General features: G+C 40.2%; 1 protein-coding gene across 2 annotated transcripts in view; it reads left to right on the top strand.

Annotated features, from left to right (window-relative positions):
• SWAP70 (switching B cell complex subunit SWAP70) overlaps positions 1-18,785 on the top strand; it is a 37,482-nt gene extending 18,697 nt beyond the window's left edge. For both annotated transcript variants that reach the window (XM_084520915.1, XM_084520916.1), the window contains 9 exons: positions 2,235-2,462; positions 5,882-6,028; positions 6,301-6,409; positions 7,653-7,834; positions 11,465-11,572; positions 13,096-13,262; positions 14,007-14,205; positions 15,803-15,899; positions 16,954-18,785. In XM_084520915.1, coding sequence (XP_084377041.1) covers positions 2,235-2,462; positions 5,882-6,028; positions 6,301-6,409; positions 7,653-7,834; positions 11,465-11,572; positions 13,096-13,262; positions 14,007-14,205; positions 15,803-15,899; positions 16,954-17,063 — 1,347 coding nt within the window. In that variant the 3' untranslated portion in view covers positions 17,064-18,785. The remainder of the gene's footprint in view (positions 1-2,234; positions 2,463-5,881; positions 6,029-6,300; positions 6,410-7,652; positions 7,835-11,464; positions 11,573-13,095; positions 13,263-14,006; positions 14,206-15,802; positions 15,900-16,953) is intronic.
• The last annotated feature ends 447 nt before the right edge of the window (positions 18,786-19,232 follow it).

Raw genomic sequence — 19,232 nt, 5'->3', positions numbered from 1 at the left:
ATCAGAACAATAAATTTTAAAGTTTTTTTTTAATTGCTATCTACCATTTTGGCAAGTACAACACCTTCTTAATTACGCCTTAGTTATTTTAGCTTCCCTTTCAACTGAAGCACAGAATCGCAGCTCGGAGTTCACGCTGCTCGCAGGGCCAGAACCTATTTCTAATGTGAGAAAAAAATGATTCCTGTATCGATTATCATTTCAGCTCATCAGCATTTAGGTTTGTTTTGAAACAAGTTCGTGGTGCTGCTGTTCTTGCACGCTGTGAGGCTTTTGCTGTTGCTATTTTTTGCTTTTGCAGTTTGTGAAGGTGTGCCTCCGAGGGAAAGGCGCGTCCTGCCGACGGGAACTTTCCCCCCTGGCAGTGCTGTGGCTTTTGGTAGCCCCTGTGTCGCCGCGGCAGCGTTAATCCCCACGTGCTGTTAGAACAGGGGCTGTAAGGCTAAGAACAGCTACTGAGCTGAAATAGCAATGAAACCTCACCCGTCTGTAGAAGGTGAATTTCAGGTTTGGTAATTTACTGCTTTGTGAGATGAGTGTGCCCTGGTTATGTGCTTCTTGATCACGGGTGTGCGGGAAGAGAAGGGATTTGCCTGTACTAGCTGTGAGAGGGAGAAGCAGCAGCCACAGTCAGCGTGTACACTGCACCAAAAGCTCGAGGCTTGGCAAACCCTTGTCGTGAAATGTGTCAGGGGAAAAACATTTCTGCGTTTCTTTGTACTCCCAAACCTCTTATGCAGAAGAGACTGCTGAGTGCTCAAAAGCCTGCTGGGCCAGCTGAAAGGTGGCTCTGAGCTGTAGCTGAAAGGTCATTTGTTCCGTGGTGAAACATCCCCAGCTCTCCTGGCTGGGGTTTTCCTTAGCCCTAGGAGGAATTACGATCTGTGCTCAAGCCGTGCTGAGGAACAGAGGTGAAGCAACATCAGGGGTGAGAAAAACAGTCCCGGAAAGCATTCAGTTTTCCCCGTTTTCCAGCGAGGCACATTCACACCGTCCACCTGAGCCATTTTTGCTGATGGCTTTCAGACTGCTGAGTCACTCAGTGTTTCCAAAACCATACCTAGCATAGGTGAGCTGAAAGTGGAGCGGGCCGTCCATCAGGCCTAACCTTCAGAAACACAGCACACGAAGCAAGCCGCTCCTTTCTGTGCGCACAGAGAGCACCTGGAGGGCTCGTGCTGCTTTCCCTCCCCACCTCTGCCTTGCAGCGTGCGGCTTCTGTTGGGAGGGACGCGAGGAGCTGGTGAGGAAACAGCCAGCTGTCACCCAGACCCGCAGGAGGTGACGTTAGCTTGGTCTGTCTTCAGCGCTGGGTTGAGCTTTGCAATGGGTATCGTATGGCCTCACTTATAGAAACTCTGAAGTGTGGTTTTTACTTTGATGTACAGAGGCCTCTGTAGAAAGGCTCTCACTAATTATTTTGTTTAAAGAGCAATTTTCCCCATGCGTCAAGCTGTAGATGGACTCAGTTTAAAAATATTGTGGCGCTTGAAAAGCAAAGAGTGATGAGTTTAAAAATGAATTAAAAAAAAAAAAAAAAAGAAATCCAGCTGTCTTCCCATCTTCTACATTCTTGCATTTGTTTGAGTAGTGTTATTAGAGGTATTGCCCTGTGGTAATGCGTACAGAATGATGAAAGATTAAAGGCGGAAAGAGAGTTCATTTTGGAAACGGTAAAAGCAGAGGTGAAAAATACATTCTTTTGCTTCTCTTGGCACCTGTGCCAACGTTATGTCCAGTGGCGGAGTGGATGGAGAAGGGGAGCCAGGTGAAGACTAAGAGATGCGGTCACAGACTGGTGGTTTTTCATTTTGCGTCTTGTCCAGACTGTCACCTTACTGTTATTGTTTGCAATTTGTTTGCTTTTTATTTCCCACAAACGCTTCTTGAAACTTTCTGCTTTCTCACACCTGTGTTGTCATGGCTCGGAAGGTGCTGCAGGGAAGGTCCCGTGTGTTCTGTGGGCACCTGAACGCTGCCGGAGGCTCACGGGTTCGGTTCTTTGTTTGCCATGAAGAGAGTAGCTGCAGCTGGGTTTGGCAGTCAAAAGCTCAGAAGGCTACAGGAACATAAAATCTTTGCTAATTAAGCTGTGCACATTCAGAGGCCTGAAAGTGAACATAGGAACCTGGCTGTAAGGGAGAGTTTCTAGAAGAAGCTTAGTTTGTAGCTCTGAAACACTTGATTTTCACGTCTGCTGAAAATGATTAATTTCTGTGTGTATTTCTGTACAGATCGAATACTTACTTAAAAAAATCACTGAAGCAATGGGAGCAGGCTGGCAGCAAGAGCAGTTTGACCACTATAAGATTGCTCTCAACACCAGCCGAGAGGGTCTTTCTGCGTGGGAGCTGATTGATCTCATCGGAAGCGGGCAGTTCAGCAAAGGGATGGACCGACAGACAGTGTCGATGGCGATTAACGAGGTCTTCAATGAGCTCATATTAGATGTACTCAAACAGGTAAGAACCACTGAGAACCAATGTTTTAAGATAGAACAAGTTCCTGCATCATTACAAAATGTTAAACTTGTACTGACATTTCTTTGCCTGATGGATAAAGAGCAGGGAGAAACCAGATAAATTCTTTGTAAGGATTCTTTAATATGGCTTTACTTCTATTGGGGAAACTGCAGCTTTTCAGAGTGCTGTCATTGTTGCAGTATGGTAAATGAGTTGCTTGTTGGGAGAAGTTGCTTTTAGAAAGGAAGTGTGCTCTGTCTTGAAATACAGCCTTACACCGTAGCATGAATTCCTTGCTAGCTGACAGAACAGCTGCCACGCACTGTCAATTCTTATTTTTGTGACAACTCTTAAATCTTCGAAAAATGTATATATTTTTTTCACTTGAAGTTAAAATGTAGCAAAGCTGTGCTGATACACCTTGTGTATTCAGCCTGCGCTGTACAAAGAAAGGGACTGCTCCAGCTGAAGTGTTTGCTTCTAAGTTGCCCCACTTTAGCAGGGCAAAAACTTGCAGATGAGTTCCAGAGGTTTTTTTCTTCCTTGTTCTGCTTAGCAGGTGACTTGATTAACAAATTGTACTCAAACAGAAAAACTCATGCTGGCCTTTACATTCATAGCAAGCTCCTGTCAGTCTCTGGTTTCTCCAGGTTTCCAGTGGCAAGATTATCAGCATAGTAATGGCTTCAAAGCTGTATTTCTTTCATGGGAAATACAAATATCTCTGTGTGGTCACAGCAGAGCCTACTTAGCTATTTAAAAATGACTTTTACCTGATAAGATGTTTTTATTTGTCTGTGATTTCTTGGCTTCTTGGAAAGGAGAGGAGGAAAAAAAAGCTTTCTTGGCAGGCTTCTGAAGAAATCATCAGAAGGTCTTGGAACAGGAAATTCCTTCTGAATATCCACAGAACAATGCAGAGGTCTATTTTTGTTAAGACCTGGTTGCCTATTGGAGGTGAGGGCTGGGGTGGGCTCACACACACAGTTGAGTGCAAAATGAAGTCATCCTGTTGCACAATACCATGTAAATAAAATAACCTGTGTCATATCAGTCCTTCCACTTGAAAATTGTAAGGAAATTGGATTGCTTTCTGGTTTTAAAATGGCATTGTCTCTCCCTATCCCCCCTGTTTATTTATTTATTTATTTATTTTACTATCTCCTTACTTTCCTCTTGGGGTGGCTGGGCCTCCTTCTCAAGGATGTCTGAGTGCCTTTGCGTAGTTCCTTGACACTTAAAAAAAAAAGTCTGTGCCAAGGTTTGGCCCAGTCACCCAACTAGTTCAGTCACAGCTTGCTCCCCGACAGCTTGGTGCTTCACAGAACCGCCCTGGTTGTTGCAGTGCCCGATGGCTTCAGGGTGTCACTTGATGGCAGACGACGTGGCAGCCAAGTCTCACGTGACCCCTCCTGCTGTGTGCTGTTATCCCGGGTCTCTGTGACTGTGGACGGTAGCAGTCATAACTAAATCTGTCATATTTTAGTTTCCTGAAATAAGCGTCCCTCATGAATGCTGGTTTGAAAATACCTCCTGAAACTGTCAGAAATGAAGCTGATGCGCAGAAATAATAGATGCAGATTCTGCAGAAATTGTGGAGGGGGAAATATCAGCGTGGCTTGGCTTTGAAAGAAGATTGTCTCAGTATGTAAGCAAGGGGGAAAAAAACGGATTATGACTTTGAGTGTGCAGGGCGTGCAAGAGTGAAGCTGTGCGAGTCCTTCACACGCCCTTGCGACCACCCAGACCTCGGACCCAAGTACAGAGGAGGCAAAGCTGTTTTGTGCATTCCTGTCCTAGAGCAAGGAGGTGGAATATCAAGGGAATAGGCACGGCCTTGGCTCTGGCCACACTTAGCAAGCTGGAAGAGCAGAGCACAGCCGAGCCATGTGTGTTGAGGAAGGGTTTTCGTTTTGTGTCTCTGGTTTTGTTTTTTTAAACACAAACAGCTCCTCCAACTGTTCTGATTCTTTCCCCCAGGCCTATAAAGAAAGACACCTTTGGTTTTGTCAGAGCACATTTGTTTGCTTATCTCCAAAATTGCTATAGCTAACAGACATTAGAGAAAAATGTTTGTGGTCTCCTTTCCAACTTTTCCATCCTCCTAACCTGACATATTTTGGGTACAGTGCTTTCTGTATAGTTTTTTCATAGTTTTATCAATATAGGTGGTCCAATTCCTGCTGGAACTGAAACATCTTGTGAAGTTAGGAGTCTTTTTCCAGGAGATGGCTTTGGAATTGCCATCACTATATTGGGTAAAGGATAAAAGGGTAACTAGTACACCTGCACTTAGTAGCAGTGCTTATATTTTAGGTAAGTTAATATTCAATATTCAAAGCTCAGTGACAAAGTGTGGCCTTCTCTTCCTTCTTTTGAAAAACTTTCTAATAGCAAGATTCAGGACTTGCTCACAAGTGTTTCTCTTTTCCTAAAAGGTGACCAAATCAACTTTCTGTAAAAGTAAAATACTGTGAGTCAATACCTTGACGTCATTTAAATCAAGGTACAACTTGGTTCTCTTAAGGCAAAATCCAGACTTGACCAGTGTTGCTGTCTCCCACCCAATGAAGCCACCAAGACAATGCTTCTGTTATCAGTTTCTCTGACGTGCTCATAGGAGCAGCTGGTGCGGCACCGCTTCTCACAGAATCACAGAATTTTTCTAGGTTGGAAGAGACCTCAAGGTCATCGAGTCCAACCTCCAACCTAACGCTAACAGCCCTCCACTAAACCATATCCCTAAGCTCTACATCTAAACGTCTTTTGAAGACTTCCAGGGATGGTGACTCCACCACTTCCCTGGGCAGCCTGTTCCAATGCCTCACAACCCTTTCTGTAAAGAAGTTAAACCCTTTCTGTCACAGGGTGAAGTAAACGAGTGTCCCGGCAGGGTGGGGCCGCCCCAGGACAGAGGTGCTCTTGCTTTGTACCTGGGAACGTGCCCCAAATGGTGCCGAGATGGTGATACAGCGTGTCTAGGTCCATACCTATCACTGGGGTGTGCATCCAAACAGGGTTGATGATATATATATTTATAACATCTGTCATTAAAGCAATAGCCATGAATTTCAGTGATGGCAAATGTCTACTTGAATGAAGAAAATTAACTGGTAAAGGTCATCAAGGAGGACCAAAGACACATAACAGTGACTTAATGCTGTCATAATAATAATTATTCAGTTAACCCTGTTACTTAAAAACAGGACAGAAGAACAGTTGGTGTTTTTTTATGGGCTAAACAGTACCAGTGTGCTGGTGTTAGGAATGGAAATGTGGAAGGGAACTCTGTAGGGCTTTGATCTAACTTTTCTGGGTACTCTGGACCTTTAGGCCACCCAACCAAAAGACCAAGAGATTCAACACGGGCCAAGCATTTCATCTAATCTTTTTTCTTCTTTTTTTTTTTTCCTTTCCAGGGTTATATGTTGAAAAAAGGTCACAAAAGGAAAAATTGGACAGAACGGTGGTTTGTACTAAAACCCAATATTATTTCCTACTATGTAAGTGAAGATTTAAAGGACAAGAAGGGAGACATCATACTGGATGGCAACTGTTGTGTAGAGGTAAAAAGAAAACAAAAAAAACCAAGAACCAACCAACCGTGACTGTCTCTAAAGATAGGAATTTATTCTTTTTTGTGAGCATGGTGGACCTCCTGAGAGCTTTAATTAACAGAATGTTTTTTACTTCATATGAAACAGTCCATACCCACTCTTTTGATAAACATTATTAATAGTGAAATTTGTAGATATGTAAGAGGGAACTGGAGAAATAGGGCTCGAGAATACAACTTTAAATTTAAAGTTTGTGACAACAATCCTGTTATCCATCCTAGGCGTTGCCTGACAAAGATGGAAAGAAATGCCTTTTTCTCATAAAGTGTCTTGATAAAAGCTTCGAGATCAGTGCCTCTGATAAAAAGAAGAAGCAGGAGTGGATTCAAGGTAAGGCTCCAAAAATTTTAAAGTCCTGTCAAAGTAAGCTGGAGTCTTACAGAAGTGCTTTACTCAAACCTAAAATTCTCAGTCTTGGGATTTTTGGTATTTCCATTTTGTGCACGTGAGAAGTGATCTGTAAGGAACTGGCGATTCAGGAAGGAGTAATGATCCACGTAGTGGGAATCGGCTTCTTTCAATCAGGTGCCTCAATTTCAGCAGCCAATAACCAAAATGAAACTGCTATTATTGTTTGCTTTTTCTGTATGGCTGTGCATGTGGGAAAGGGCAGGGAATACATAGAAAATTGTTAGTTTGGGGAGAAAGGGAAAGCTTGTTTGGTTCCGCATCATAAATTGGCTTTAATTTTACAGTTTTGCTTGAGGTAGTGTGGTTTGATGAACTGAGGACAAGGCTGTAACTGGGGCTTCCCTTTCTGTTTCCACAAAGGAGTAACTCCTTCTGTGAGACCTGCCCAGGTGAGATGCTGAATGATGGTTACATGCATCTTTTGCAGGGTGAGGCAGAAGCCTTTGCGAAGCCACTATTGCCAAGACCATTGAAATACGTACAGCATTTTAATACTTGGAGCTGTGTGCTTCCATTCATAGTGCCCTTTTTACCTGAAGCACGTATTTAATTGCATCAAAGTCTGACGTATGAAGAATTACTTGATTCCAAAATTCCCAAATGAGATATTTTTTCACAGCAGTAGCAGATAAAGCATTGACTACTCCTCAGCTTTGCTCTGTGTGTATTTCCTTACTTGAATATAAGTAAATGAGAAGTTTTTAAACTGGGAGAATGTTTTTCTTGTGAATAACAGAATAAAAAGGGTTTAAGGTTGGTTATAAGAAAATAGGTGCAACTATATTTATTGATTAGAGTCACCAAATCTAGGGAGTGGGAAATCCTGAAGTTGTTTTTGCGTAGCTAGGCATACAAATGATTTGTATATCCACTGCTTATTAGAAATCAATATTGGAATTGGCAGAATGCATTGGGATTACCTGACCTTGTGGCACACAGACTATTGAAAACTAAGTGTCTTTTACTAGTGGTTTCTGTTGACAGCTAGCCTGGTGAGAATTAGGAGAATCAACAAGTTATTTCTGGTTTAAAAAACATTAAAAACAAACCAAAAAAACAACACAGGTATTCATTTGCCTAGGCAGTCCAGAAAGTTTAGTATCTTCCTTCACTGGGGTTCTCTTACAGTTCCTCCCCCTTTGCCTTGCATGATCCCTTCCAGCCATCCAGACCACCGTGAGCCTGCTGAGAGCAGGGAGCCCTCCACCTCACAAAGAAGCACGCCAGAAACGGAAAGAACTGCGCCAGAAGCTGTTAGCTGAGCAAGAAGAGCTGGAGCGGCAGATGAAAGAACTGCAAACAGCCAACGAGAACAAGCAGAAGGAACTAGAGACCGTGAGAAAGGTGGGAGTACAAGCTGCTGGCCTTCACGCTTTAGGCTCAGTCTCTGTGGTTGAGATGGGCTTCTTGAAGTATATTTGGCATCTGTTTCCTGTTCAGGTGTTCAGACACACGAAGCAAGCTCCTGCAGAGGAGTTGAGCTTATATCAGCTTGAGCCCCTAAGTAAATAGGTCTGCTGGGTCAGCTTGCCATAAAGCCTTAAGCACTGATTGTTTCAGCTTCTAAGGTCTGACAAGTGGCCTTGGGGTTAACTCACGTGGCCCAGGCCTGTACCTAAGAAGGTCTTGTGAAGCTGCTGTGAAGGACAACTGCGACTGTGCTGTGGATGGGGTCCAGGACTGGAGAATCTAGTCGTGTCAGTTACTCATTATTGTTTTGTTGATTCTTTTTTTTCTTTTCCCCCTCCTGTTGGGAATGTCTGCCAAAATTGGGGCTTTCTATTAAGATTTTCTTAGGTAGTTTTTCAGAGTTGTTGTTTGAACTGTGTGGAGGAGTCTCTTCAGACTGACGTAGTTTTCAGAGATATAAATTGAATTTACAGAGAATCCAAAGACGCACATTGATTTTTGTGAGTCTGTATTGGCATAATTTTATTATAGTAGTTAGGGAGAGATTTGTAGAGCTGAGAGAACCATTTATAAACCGTTTAAATGTATGTTCCTTGTAAACATTAAATTGACTTCTAGAGACCTGAAGACTGCACTAGAAAATTCTGAGTATTAGCAGAAGACTCTCTCAATAAATTAATTTCCTCATACATGTAGATAGGTTTTATCCCACATCTAATGACCAAAGGTGCCTTTGCTGCTGCTGCACGCTCTAACAGTAGATTGAACTTGCTGATGGATCTTTGTATGTTGGAACAGGAGGTGCCTCTGTAATAGTTCTTCACACACACTTCATTATTCAGATGTACTTTCTACCTTCTATTGCTGTGATACCTTGTAATGAGGAGTGTGTACTGAAATAGCCTTGAGTGCCTTTGAATTCCTCATTGCTGCCTAACATCGTGGCTGCTAGAGCAGTCCCCATCTATGCTCTCTGCTTACTCCAGAGTCTTTTGCTTACTATCTTCCTAAATTCTTTTTTTTTTTTTTTCCATTCCCATTTAGGACAAATCTGCCTCAGTGCTTAAGTTTTTCCTAAATGAAAAATGCTAGCTAAAACACTAGCTTATTTGAAGAAAAAAGCCGGGAAAAAAAAAAAACAAAAAAAAACAAACAAACAAAAAGAAACACTCACAAATATTGTGAGAGTGTGTTAAAGGCGGTGAGTCTAGAAAGCAAATGCAAATCACCCAAAATATATCTTTGGTTTGACAGTGGGGAAAACACTTTTTAATTTCATTTTAGCACCTATATTCTACCATGTGTGTAAGATTCATAATGCAAAATATGCTTTAAAGGGTAGCCTGAGTTTACCTACAAGTTACTGGTAATAATGCCTGTTAGCAGAAATCATAAGGATGACTTTCTGTGTTGAGTTTACTTCATGGAGAGAAAGTGGGGAAGATGACATGAGAGCAACCCCAAAGGAGCAGTAGGATGTTGACAGGTGCCAGGGAGTGTTGCTGAAATCCCAACAGGTAAACTACAGGGAGGAAGATAATTTAGTCTCTGACATGATTATTGGGGAGCTGCTATGCAGGAAGAATTCAGACTGATTAATTTTTGTTGATGTTGTTGTTTTGTTCTTGTTTTTGAAAAAGTAATCTTCAAGGAAAAGGCTCTGTAAATGGTTCAGGAAACTGTGTTGTTCTGTAAAGTTCAATTTGCTCCTGATGGCTGAGAGCCAGCACTTGCACAGCAGCTGCCAAAGTGCATCCCAAGACTGGCTTTTATCTTGATAGCTCCTGCACTTAAAAATTTCAGAAGAACATGGCTCCTTTGTCTAAAATAGTTGTTTTTTTCATATCTTTAAACGGAATTTTGAGCTATGCATGCTGAATAGACTGAAAGGTAAGTTTTTCGTACCAAGAGAGCATGCACAAGCCTTGTGTACTCTTTCAATTCGGAGTCTTGAATAGATCTCAGAGACTGTGCTAACTCCTCCTGCAATGAGGTGTTCTTGTTGACACCCCCTACCCCCCACCAGTTCTCACATGTTGCAACTTTTCCCTAGTTGTCACGATAGCCAGATAACCTTACCAGCCAGCAACTGATGTGCTCAGACGTGAACTGAACAGGAAACTGCTGATAAAAGATAAGAGTGGACAAATGTGTATTTTCTTGTTGAACTGGCTGGCAAAAGCCTAGCACTCGCTCTTGCTGGTGACCGTGAGGGGTCATTTGCCATCTCAGTTCAGTATTGGCAATGTTTATTTAATTTGAAGGTGGGGAAGGAAATCAAAAGGAAATTTCACTTAAATAGCACCTTAAGTTTGACCACAATTATATGCTACCAATTACAGAAGAGCAATGATACTTCTAAAAGACTTGTAGCGTAATTTTTAGCCTTTCAAAGGAGAACATTTCTGTACTATGTTCTGTGGCTTAAAAAGAGAAACTAGGAGCCTTCTTCCCTTCTCCCCATCTACTTTAGGCTAGAATAGGATTAGCACTTAAAGGAATTCCTTTGAGTTTTGGCTTGGTAGTTTTAGTTATTTAGGTCTCTGATTAGTTCACACAGGATGTGCGAGAGGAAAATGATTTAAGTGTTGGACCTTCCCAAATACTGAAAAAGGATGGGTGTCCCTGTCTTACTGAGGGGCTGTGGAAGCAAATTCACCAGCCTGGCATGTTACAAAAGGGTGCTTGTTTTCTGTAAAGAATCTGATCTCTGGAAAAATCTGTGAAAGAATTATTTTGTTTTCAGTACTGTTAATGTTTTGACTGGTACTTGTACATTTCTAACCCTCTAAGCATTCTAAACATACATGCTATTGAAGCCTAGATGAAAGGAAAAAACACAATGGCTATCTCTTTATTTGTAAAATCAAGATGGAAAATAATGTTAAATATGTTGCAAGAAGTCATGACGGCACCAGCAGCTGTTTACATGTCTGTAGTTTTGAGGGTATTTTTCCCCCCTAACGTTCAAATGGTAATTACTGACTATAATTTCATTTACCTTACATGGCAATTTAGGGGATGTTGAAGGGATGTGATTCACAATAGCACAATTGCTTTATTATAGCCAACCTTTGTGGCACTTCTGCATTCCCATGGCAATTTAGTATGTCTCACTTCTGTTTCTGTATGAACACTATATATGCTATCATGTTCTCACTGTTGTTGTAACTTTTGTGCAGTCCTGCCTGGAATGTGGTTTTCTATAGCAATAATAATTTTTTATCTTGTATGAGATAGAGAAGTAAATACAGTCATTTCTATTGGTTTTCCAAAGAAGAACTCAAAGTGTGGAGGAAATCTGATAATCGATTTTTCATTTGTAAATTGAAAATTGTCTTGCAATAAGACTAAAAATTATATTTGGAGATTGACAGTAACCTCAGAGGTTGTTTTTTTTTTTTTTTTTTTTTTTAAAAAAGTTGGCACTGTAATACTTTTGAAAGCTGCTTCTTTTTTTTTTTTTTTTTTTTTAATAAAAATAATTAAATTCAATTTCTTCCAAAGGCTTAGTTTTTACAAATTGTTTTTTCCTTCTTTTCTTGATCCTTTTTTCTATTCCAGCAACTGGAAGCAGCAGCTGCACGTGCTGCAGAGGAGGAAAAGAAAAGACTTCAGACTCAAGTTGAATTACAAGATCGCTTCAGTCTGGAGCTGGAGAGAGAAAAAATGGTGAGTAGTGCACGTGGCTTTTTGCTATAATTCCACATAGTGAGGAGTGCTTCCAGCAATGATTTCCCTCATAGGCAATCACTGAAAGGTTTCAGCAGAATTTGCAGGAAGCTGAGTGCAGTCTGCATTACGTTTACTAGAGACATAAAATGTATTTAGTAGTGAAAAAAGAATTGAAACACCCTGCCTACAACTTGTATAGCATTCAGAACTTAAATATTATTGGAAAAATCATGAGTAGAATGAACTGTTTCTAGGATAAAACACAGACTGAAGCTATCGTTGCAGTTTTCAGGGATGAAGAACGTGAGACTGGAATGTGTTATATGAATATACAAAATGAACAAAGATATAATTATAGTGTATTGTAGGAATTTTCTGAGTTGATTATATTCCCCAAACTGTTCTTTTTTTTTAAATATACTGTTTGTTCTTTTGTATTTATACACATGCAAAATTAATTAAAGAAAAACTGCAGCTTTAAAACGCTGTTATCATGCCAAGGATTTATAAAACAACTGATTTTTGATCTTCAAGGGTTTTGTCGGGTATAATAGGCTCTTCTGTCAGTTGCAGAAAAGAAGTAGGAATAGGCTGATGTAATGGAACATCTCAGGACAAATGCACGTGCAGTGCTACTTTATGGGATAAGTGTGAATCCTTGAATGTGCTCACTTTCTGGGTCAGTGGGATTTGGGTTAGCTGAGAGAAAGCAGCCCACTGAGCAGTGGAGCAGGACAGGCCATCCTATCACACTTGAAACAAGCTATTTTTTTGCTAACTTAAGGAGCAGTGCTTACCTTCCGTGAAGTCAATGTTATGTATTACTAAATGCTGAGGTTTTGGTGCTTGTAAACCTCAGTTCAATGACAGTGTGAGCCAAACAGGAGGACGGGCGGTTCTGGTGCCACAACACCCCTAGTTTCCTGCTCTGGTCAGTGAAACAGGGGAAATCAGATCAGAGGCTGAGTGACGATGGACATTCAGCTTCTCTTTCACCTTCCTCTAGCACTTACCTTCACTTTTTTGTTATAGTTGCTCTTCTCTTAGCAAAGCCAACATCCCTAGCTGGTGTTCAACCTTTGGTGGCTCAAGTTGCAGTGCCAGCATCCAGATATGTGTGAAATCTGCTACTGCCAAGGGAGGACTTGCCTGAGGAAACAAGTTGAGTGTAATTAAATGAGCTTGATCTTTGTGTCTAGACACTCTACAAGCTTTTTCTCCCTTCAGTTTAGCGTGTATTTGTAAGTTAAGTGATGTGATCAAACTGATTGAAGATAGGTTTAAACCACTGTACAAATCCTATGCAGCATGCAGTAGGCCAATGCAAGTGACTGTTTTTTTCCCTTACTTTCTTACTTACACAGCTACAAATCTTGACTTCAATTTTACCGGTTTTGCTCTGCAGGTAGCAGGAAAAGGTCTCTCTGAAAATGTTATCAGAGAGAAACCTGTTAATTCCTTCAGTATTGGAAACCTGAATGGAATGGTAGCTCATATGTGTCCTCAATTTACTTTGCTAGGTGAGACAAAAAATGGAAGAGCAAGTCGCTCAGAAGTCATCTGAACTGGAACAGTATTTACAGAGAGTACGTGAGCTGGAAGAAATGTATAAGCAGCTACAGGAAGCCTTGGAGGTTGAAAAACAGGCACGTCAAGATGAAGAAACTGTAAGGAAACTTCAAGCCAGGTATGCGTTTTACCTAGTAGTGGCTTATTTCCGTTTCACTGCAATATTAAACAACTGTACTCTGCTTTTAAAGATTGCTGAGCATTACCACTGCTAATTGAAACATATGTGAAAACCATAAATACCACCTTTAGTCTTCGGATCTTAAGAAAAAAATATCTACCATCTTTGCACTTTAAGCTAGTCTTGCCTCCCAGCAAAGTGTCTGAAATGCAAGCAGTTCCAGAAAAGCAGGCTCACTTGTTTTTCGTCAGGCATTGTGCCTGTCCACACATCCAAAATTGAGATCACCCTGCACAAACTTTCAGTTATATGTTTTATAAAGCACTAACTGTAAATATGACTTGCTATCATGTTTTATTGCAGGTTTAAATTTTAAGTGATAAAAGGTTAAGTCTTCTCTTACTCATATGGGCTTCATTTAGTGTGATTTCTTTCTTCATATGGTCAGTCCTCCCAAGACAGTTAAGATAACTCACGCGCGTTTGTTTCGTCTGTGATTTTCAGTGTGTGCATTTGCGTTATTGACTACATTTTCTGAATAGCCCTTTGTAGCAGCGAGTCTGCTTGCACTTCTGGCATGATTTTCAGTGTTACACTGAATACAAGCCAAGAAGCAGTAATTTTTTCCCTCCTTCCTGAGTTCCCGCCCCCCCAGTAATTAGCTTGGCTTTCCTCTGTGTATGCTACATGCTGGATACAGCTTACTTTAAAGTGCAGTTAACATCACAATCCCCATTGCAGATTACTGGAAGAAGAGTCAGCAAAGAGAGCTGAACTGGAAAAATGGCACTTGCAGCAGCAGCAGACCATTCAGATGACAGAAGCAGAGAAGCAAGAGCTAGAAAACCAGAGGATGATAAAGGAACAGGCTCTTCAAGTTGCCATGCAGCAACTGGAACAGCTTGAACTGGAACGGAAGGAGGCCCTTGAGCAATATGAGGTGAGCTGTTCTGTTTATCTACCTCTCATGCTTAGCCAGATATGCAGCAGTTTAACTGAATTTGAAGTTTGTCCATTTCATACTTGTTTAAGGATTAGTAAACAAAAGATTTTTAAGTAGAGCTAGGATAGTTATGTCTTTTTTTTTCCTCAGACCAGTAGATATATGTGAGGAAGAGGTCGGGTTTCAGACATAACCCCCTCTAATATTTTTATCCCAATTCACATGCAAGCCAGCTTGATAATATCCTGCAATATTCTATATACATTTGTCTTCTGCTGTAGACTAACTATCCATGTGCAGTCCCGTTGCTGTCATAACCCAGTGCCTTATACGTTTTGAATTACTGAACCTTGCAATATTTTGATAACGTAATGGGGCAATATTGTCTTCTACAGACAAAAATTGATGTGCTACTGTAAGCCCTTGCTCCTTAACTATTTAAGCACTGAATTATGTCAAGGATAGCTGGGAATTAGTCCAGTTTCTCGAATGGGTAGCAATGCCTGATGTCCTAAGTGCCAGGGCTGTTCTCTGTTCCACTGAGTGTTTTTGGTGTAGGCCAGTAGCTGTATTCACAGAATAAATATAAAGAATTTATCAGAATCCTGTGACTACAGAGACTGAATTTCTACATGCTTTCTATGGCTAGGGAGGTATTCATCCTGCATCTGTTTAGGTCAGGAAACAAAACACAGCTAGATTTCTGTTTAACTTGGGAGTGTGTTTACGCTGTTTTCTGTGCCCTTGGAATGAGTTTCTGTGAAGGACAAACAATTGATCTGTCTTGACCAGCACAGAATACTGCAACGACTACAAGAACAGGCCCAGATGTAGTATTTTTTCCAGTTTTACAACTTACCCTGTTGGTGTTACATCTGGCACAATCAGTAGAGTTGCTTTCAGATAAATACTCAACTTTTTTTTTTTGGATGGCTTTTTGTATGTAAGCCATCTCAGGCTTTTTGTATGTAAAATAAAATACCACTGTTATCTAGACATCTAGAATACATCTACCGTTATCTAAACATCTAGAATATACTACACTTACAAAACAAACAAGAAAATCAGAAGAGAAATGGTGGAGTAGGTCACTGCAATAACTGACATAGTATTTTAGAAATCGTTACGCATTCTAGTCTTTCATTTGCAATTGACCAAAAGACCAATTTAGACAGAAGAATCTCTCTTCTGTGCTTGGGCTACCAGCAGTGGCCCTGCTTCCTAGCTTATGTTTTATGATTTCTTACAACGTCTACTAGAAGGTTGTAGATCAGAATACAGTAGTTCTAGATAGCCTCTAATTTGAAACTATTATTGAAACTAGTTTGTGTGTGTTTTGAGTCTTCGTGAAGACTAGCCCTAACTGTGCAGCTAGACAATCTTATGAAACCTGGTTTGAGGGCTTGCTTTTATACCGTTGGTGACTGACTATATTAGTTAAAATGTTAATCTGAAATGAAATGGTCCTGTCCATTGCCCTAAACAGAGGGCAGGCTGACATAGTATCATATAGTCTTTAGGTTTAAAGGGAGGCATTGTCTTTTTATATAAATTAAGTTGTTCTTGATTGCAAATGGGCTGTATTTTATTTCAGGAGGTTAAAAAGAAGTTGGAAACAGCAGCTAATAACACCAAGACTTGGAAAGATAAAGTAGCTCATCATGAGGGATTAATTCGACTAATAGAGCCAGGTATGTTATCAACAGAAAAATAACCAAAACACTGTATTAACTCCATCTCATATACTTGCATCACCTAGCTATTTATTGAAGTCTCTCTTTTGTTGTATCTTATTGGTTTCACTACAGCCTATAACTACTACATTTGTCAGAACTGCTGATCATAATAGGATCTTCCCTCAGAATGGTAGAATTCTGCATTCAGAACCCAAATAGAAGAAGAGAAAAGGTTGCAACTATGCAATATAATGCATCATGAAAACACTGTTGGCACCAGACCTTCAAAATACATTTTGTGCAGTATAGTGTAAGCACTGAAGTATCTTTACTGATAAGATTAGTGCCCCCTGAGGATTTGGTTTTGCTTGAACTAAATTTAATGATGATGGTGGGAACAAATACAGGCTCATAGTTGTTTGAGAGAAGGATTAATTAGCATTAAAGCCTCATATCTAGGATGTGTTGAAATCTGAGCAAAATTAAACATCAGAAACTTTCAAGTCTTTACTGTCCCTGATAAAACTATTTATTTTTTTAAATTTTTACTTATTTTTAAACAACACAAGGATCTACCTGAACATTGCATTTTTGGGCGTTTAATGCAATTAGCCTAAATGCTGATTGCCAAAACCACAAAGTAAAGGTATCTAAAATATTTGCTAAATTTTTAGAAGTTGTTTAACTTTTTAGCTTAATTAATACCATGCCAGCCTTACAGGAAAGTGTCTTTGTGATGCTGTGCTGGAGAGATTGCTTTCCCTTAGGGACATCTGTAACAGCAAGAATAACAGAAGACAGTTACTTCTATACAACTACTTTGCAGGGGCAATAGGACATAAAGATGGCAGCAGTTGGACTTTTCACACTAAGCACCTTCACTGACTGTGTGTCCCAGGCATTCCTCCCTCCTCAGTTAGGCAGGCCACCTTTGTGAGGGATTCCAGTCACAGAAGAGACAGCACTTACCGAATCGTCCTGTGGCACCTCCAGCTCTGCCCCACCGATGGTGTGTGAGTGATGTTGCTGTCAGAAATGCCTGTTTCAAGCATTGCACTTTGTCTTCCAGGTTCCAAGAATCCTCACTTAATCACAAACTGGGGTCCGGCAGCCTTCACTGAAGCAGAACTGGAGGAAAGACAAAAGAGCTGGAAAGGGAAGAAAGCCACTTCTGAGTAACAACGGTAGCTGACATACCGTTTGTGAATAGAAGCCCACCTTTGTTCATTCTGCTTTGCACAGAACAGCTCATTGTTGCTCTTTTGAAGATCTTAGTTTACCCTGCAGGTTGGGCCTTTCTAAAAAGGAAATACTGTTTACCACATAGGAGTGTCTAATAAGAGCTCAGTAACTATAACATGTGGTGTCTGACAGTCCGTGCTGTTTTGCCTCACATTCTCAGATACTTTGTTCTTTTATGCAAAACTTTTCAACTCAAGATTTTTATTCAAACGTAGCCTGTGACAGTATTGTTTCTATACTAGCCTGTAACAATCTGATAGCATCTAACCATCAGGCAGCATCATTTTCATTCCAAAAAGCAAGGGAAACAACTGTTATATTGGTTCAGTTAGTAATAATTTAAGCCCATGCTAAGTCAATCCTGAAGGTTCTGTCCGACTCAGAGACAGAGCATTACCTTTCCTTCCTTTTAGTCTCCTTTCATTTTTCTCTGTGCCTGCTGCTCTTCACATGGGGGGTTAGTGCTTAATATCTTCTTCCTTACCGATAGCAGGCTGACATCACAGGGTGCCTGTTGCTGCTGTTTCCTGGCTGGGCTGATTTTTGTGTCCTTTGTTTGCAGGAATCCAAACAAAAGAATTGGAAATAGGTATGTTCAAAATGCTGCTGTAAAACATTTGGAAAAAGCAGTCATGCAAGATTGAGCTTGGTACTGGCTTGTACATAAGAAGTTCTTAAAAAAAAAAAAACAGAGTTTAGAAAACCATAATGCTTTCGGTTCGTGGTTTAAAAGATGTACAGTTTTGACTTACAGGTTTCTGGAGTGGATGAATGGAACTTGAGGGTATGTACAAGCCTTGATGCAGATGATATTTGGCCATGCTTATGCAAGACATTTGATTATACAATTACCATCACTATAGGTGCAGCACGCTGTTTTGTCTTATTCTTTATTGGAGGCCAGATTCCAAAAATGTAATGCAAGAGGAAGTCCCGCCTTGCAAAGAGCAGGTGCCCATTGAAGTGGTTTGTTAATTAGCTTTGACCTCTGTACATACACGAAACATGTAAAACCATCTTTTAGCATGTGGTTTTTAGTTCAGCTAAATGTTAAATTATTTGTAGTAAATAAGAAGTGACTGTTTCTAATGGATAACCAGTGCATTTGTATACACCATTGTGATACTCAGAAGCTGTATAGAAACAAACTCTGGATTTGGAATTCCATAGCATTTTATTTGCTTGTTAACTAAAACTCAAATACTGAATCTTTGCAGTCTTTTAGTCTTTAGTTATATTTTTATACTAATTGAGATCTTTAGTATTTTGGCAAATGGAATACTGATTAAAGTGAAAGGTAAATTGAGGCTCTTCCTATTTGTATTTACTGTACAGGACAGCAATAGTTCCTTAAGCTTGCTAACAAGGCATTTTTAAAATTGATTTTGTTTACAATGAAATGTGAAAAAAAACTGTAATGGAAATACTAATGTATACGTTGTTAAACGTTGCTAAAGGAGGTGGAACAGTATTTATAACTACCCAACACCTTTTATGTGGAAAGAAGAAGGTGCCTTGGGACTAAAACTTTTTAATTTTTCTAACAGTCTTTACTTTGGACAAATATTTTTTAAAAAAACACCAAATGATGCATGTTTTCATATTTTTTACTGTTCTTTAGAATCGGCTATTTAATAAAGTAATACAAAGTCATTTACATTTCTGAATGATCTGCTGGCTTTTTGTATCAGTTTCTTTTGGGATTCTTTTTGCATTGGTTTCTTTACACATTGTGGAATATATATGCCCTTAAACCAAATCCCATTGATCATACTATTAAAGCCATAACGGTGGTAGTCAGAGAGACAGTATATCTTAAGAACAGCAACAGTTATGTGAGAATCATTACACTCTGACATATTAAATATGAACATATTTGAGACAGCAGCACTCAGTAACAGTATTGTGAGGGTGCAATTTAGGTAATTTCTGAAATGCAAAGTGTGGCAGATGGGAAATTAACTTATACTTCCTCTTACCAGTGAGTTAATGAAAATAGCTGCAGTTAGGGTATGATGGCACATATAGACATGTGCCTCTGCAGGCAAAACAGGCCCTTAATTAAAATGTCATCCATATACTTCATTTTTTCTTAGTTGCTATTAG

The sequence above is a fragment of the Aythya ferina genome, assembly GCF_964211825.1.
Source record: "Aythya ferina genome assembly, chromosome: 5".
Classification (NCBI taxonomy): domain Eukaryota; kingdom Metazoa; phylum Chordata; class Aves; order Anseriformes; family Anatidae; genus Aythya; species Aythya ferina.
This window is presented reverse-complemented; position numbering and strand designations above follow the sequence as displayed.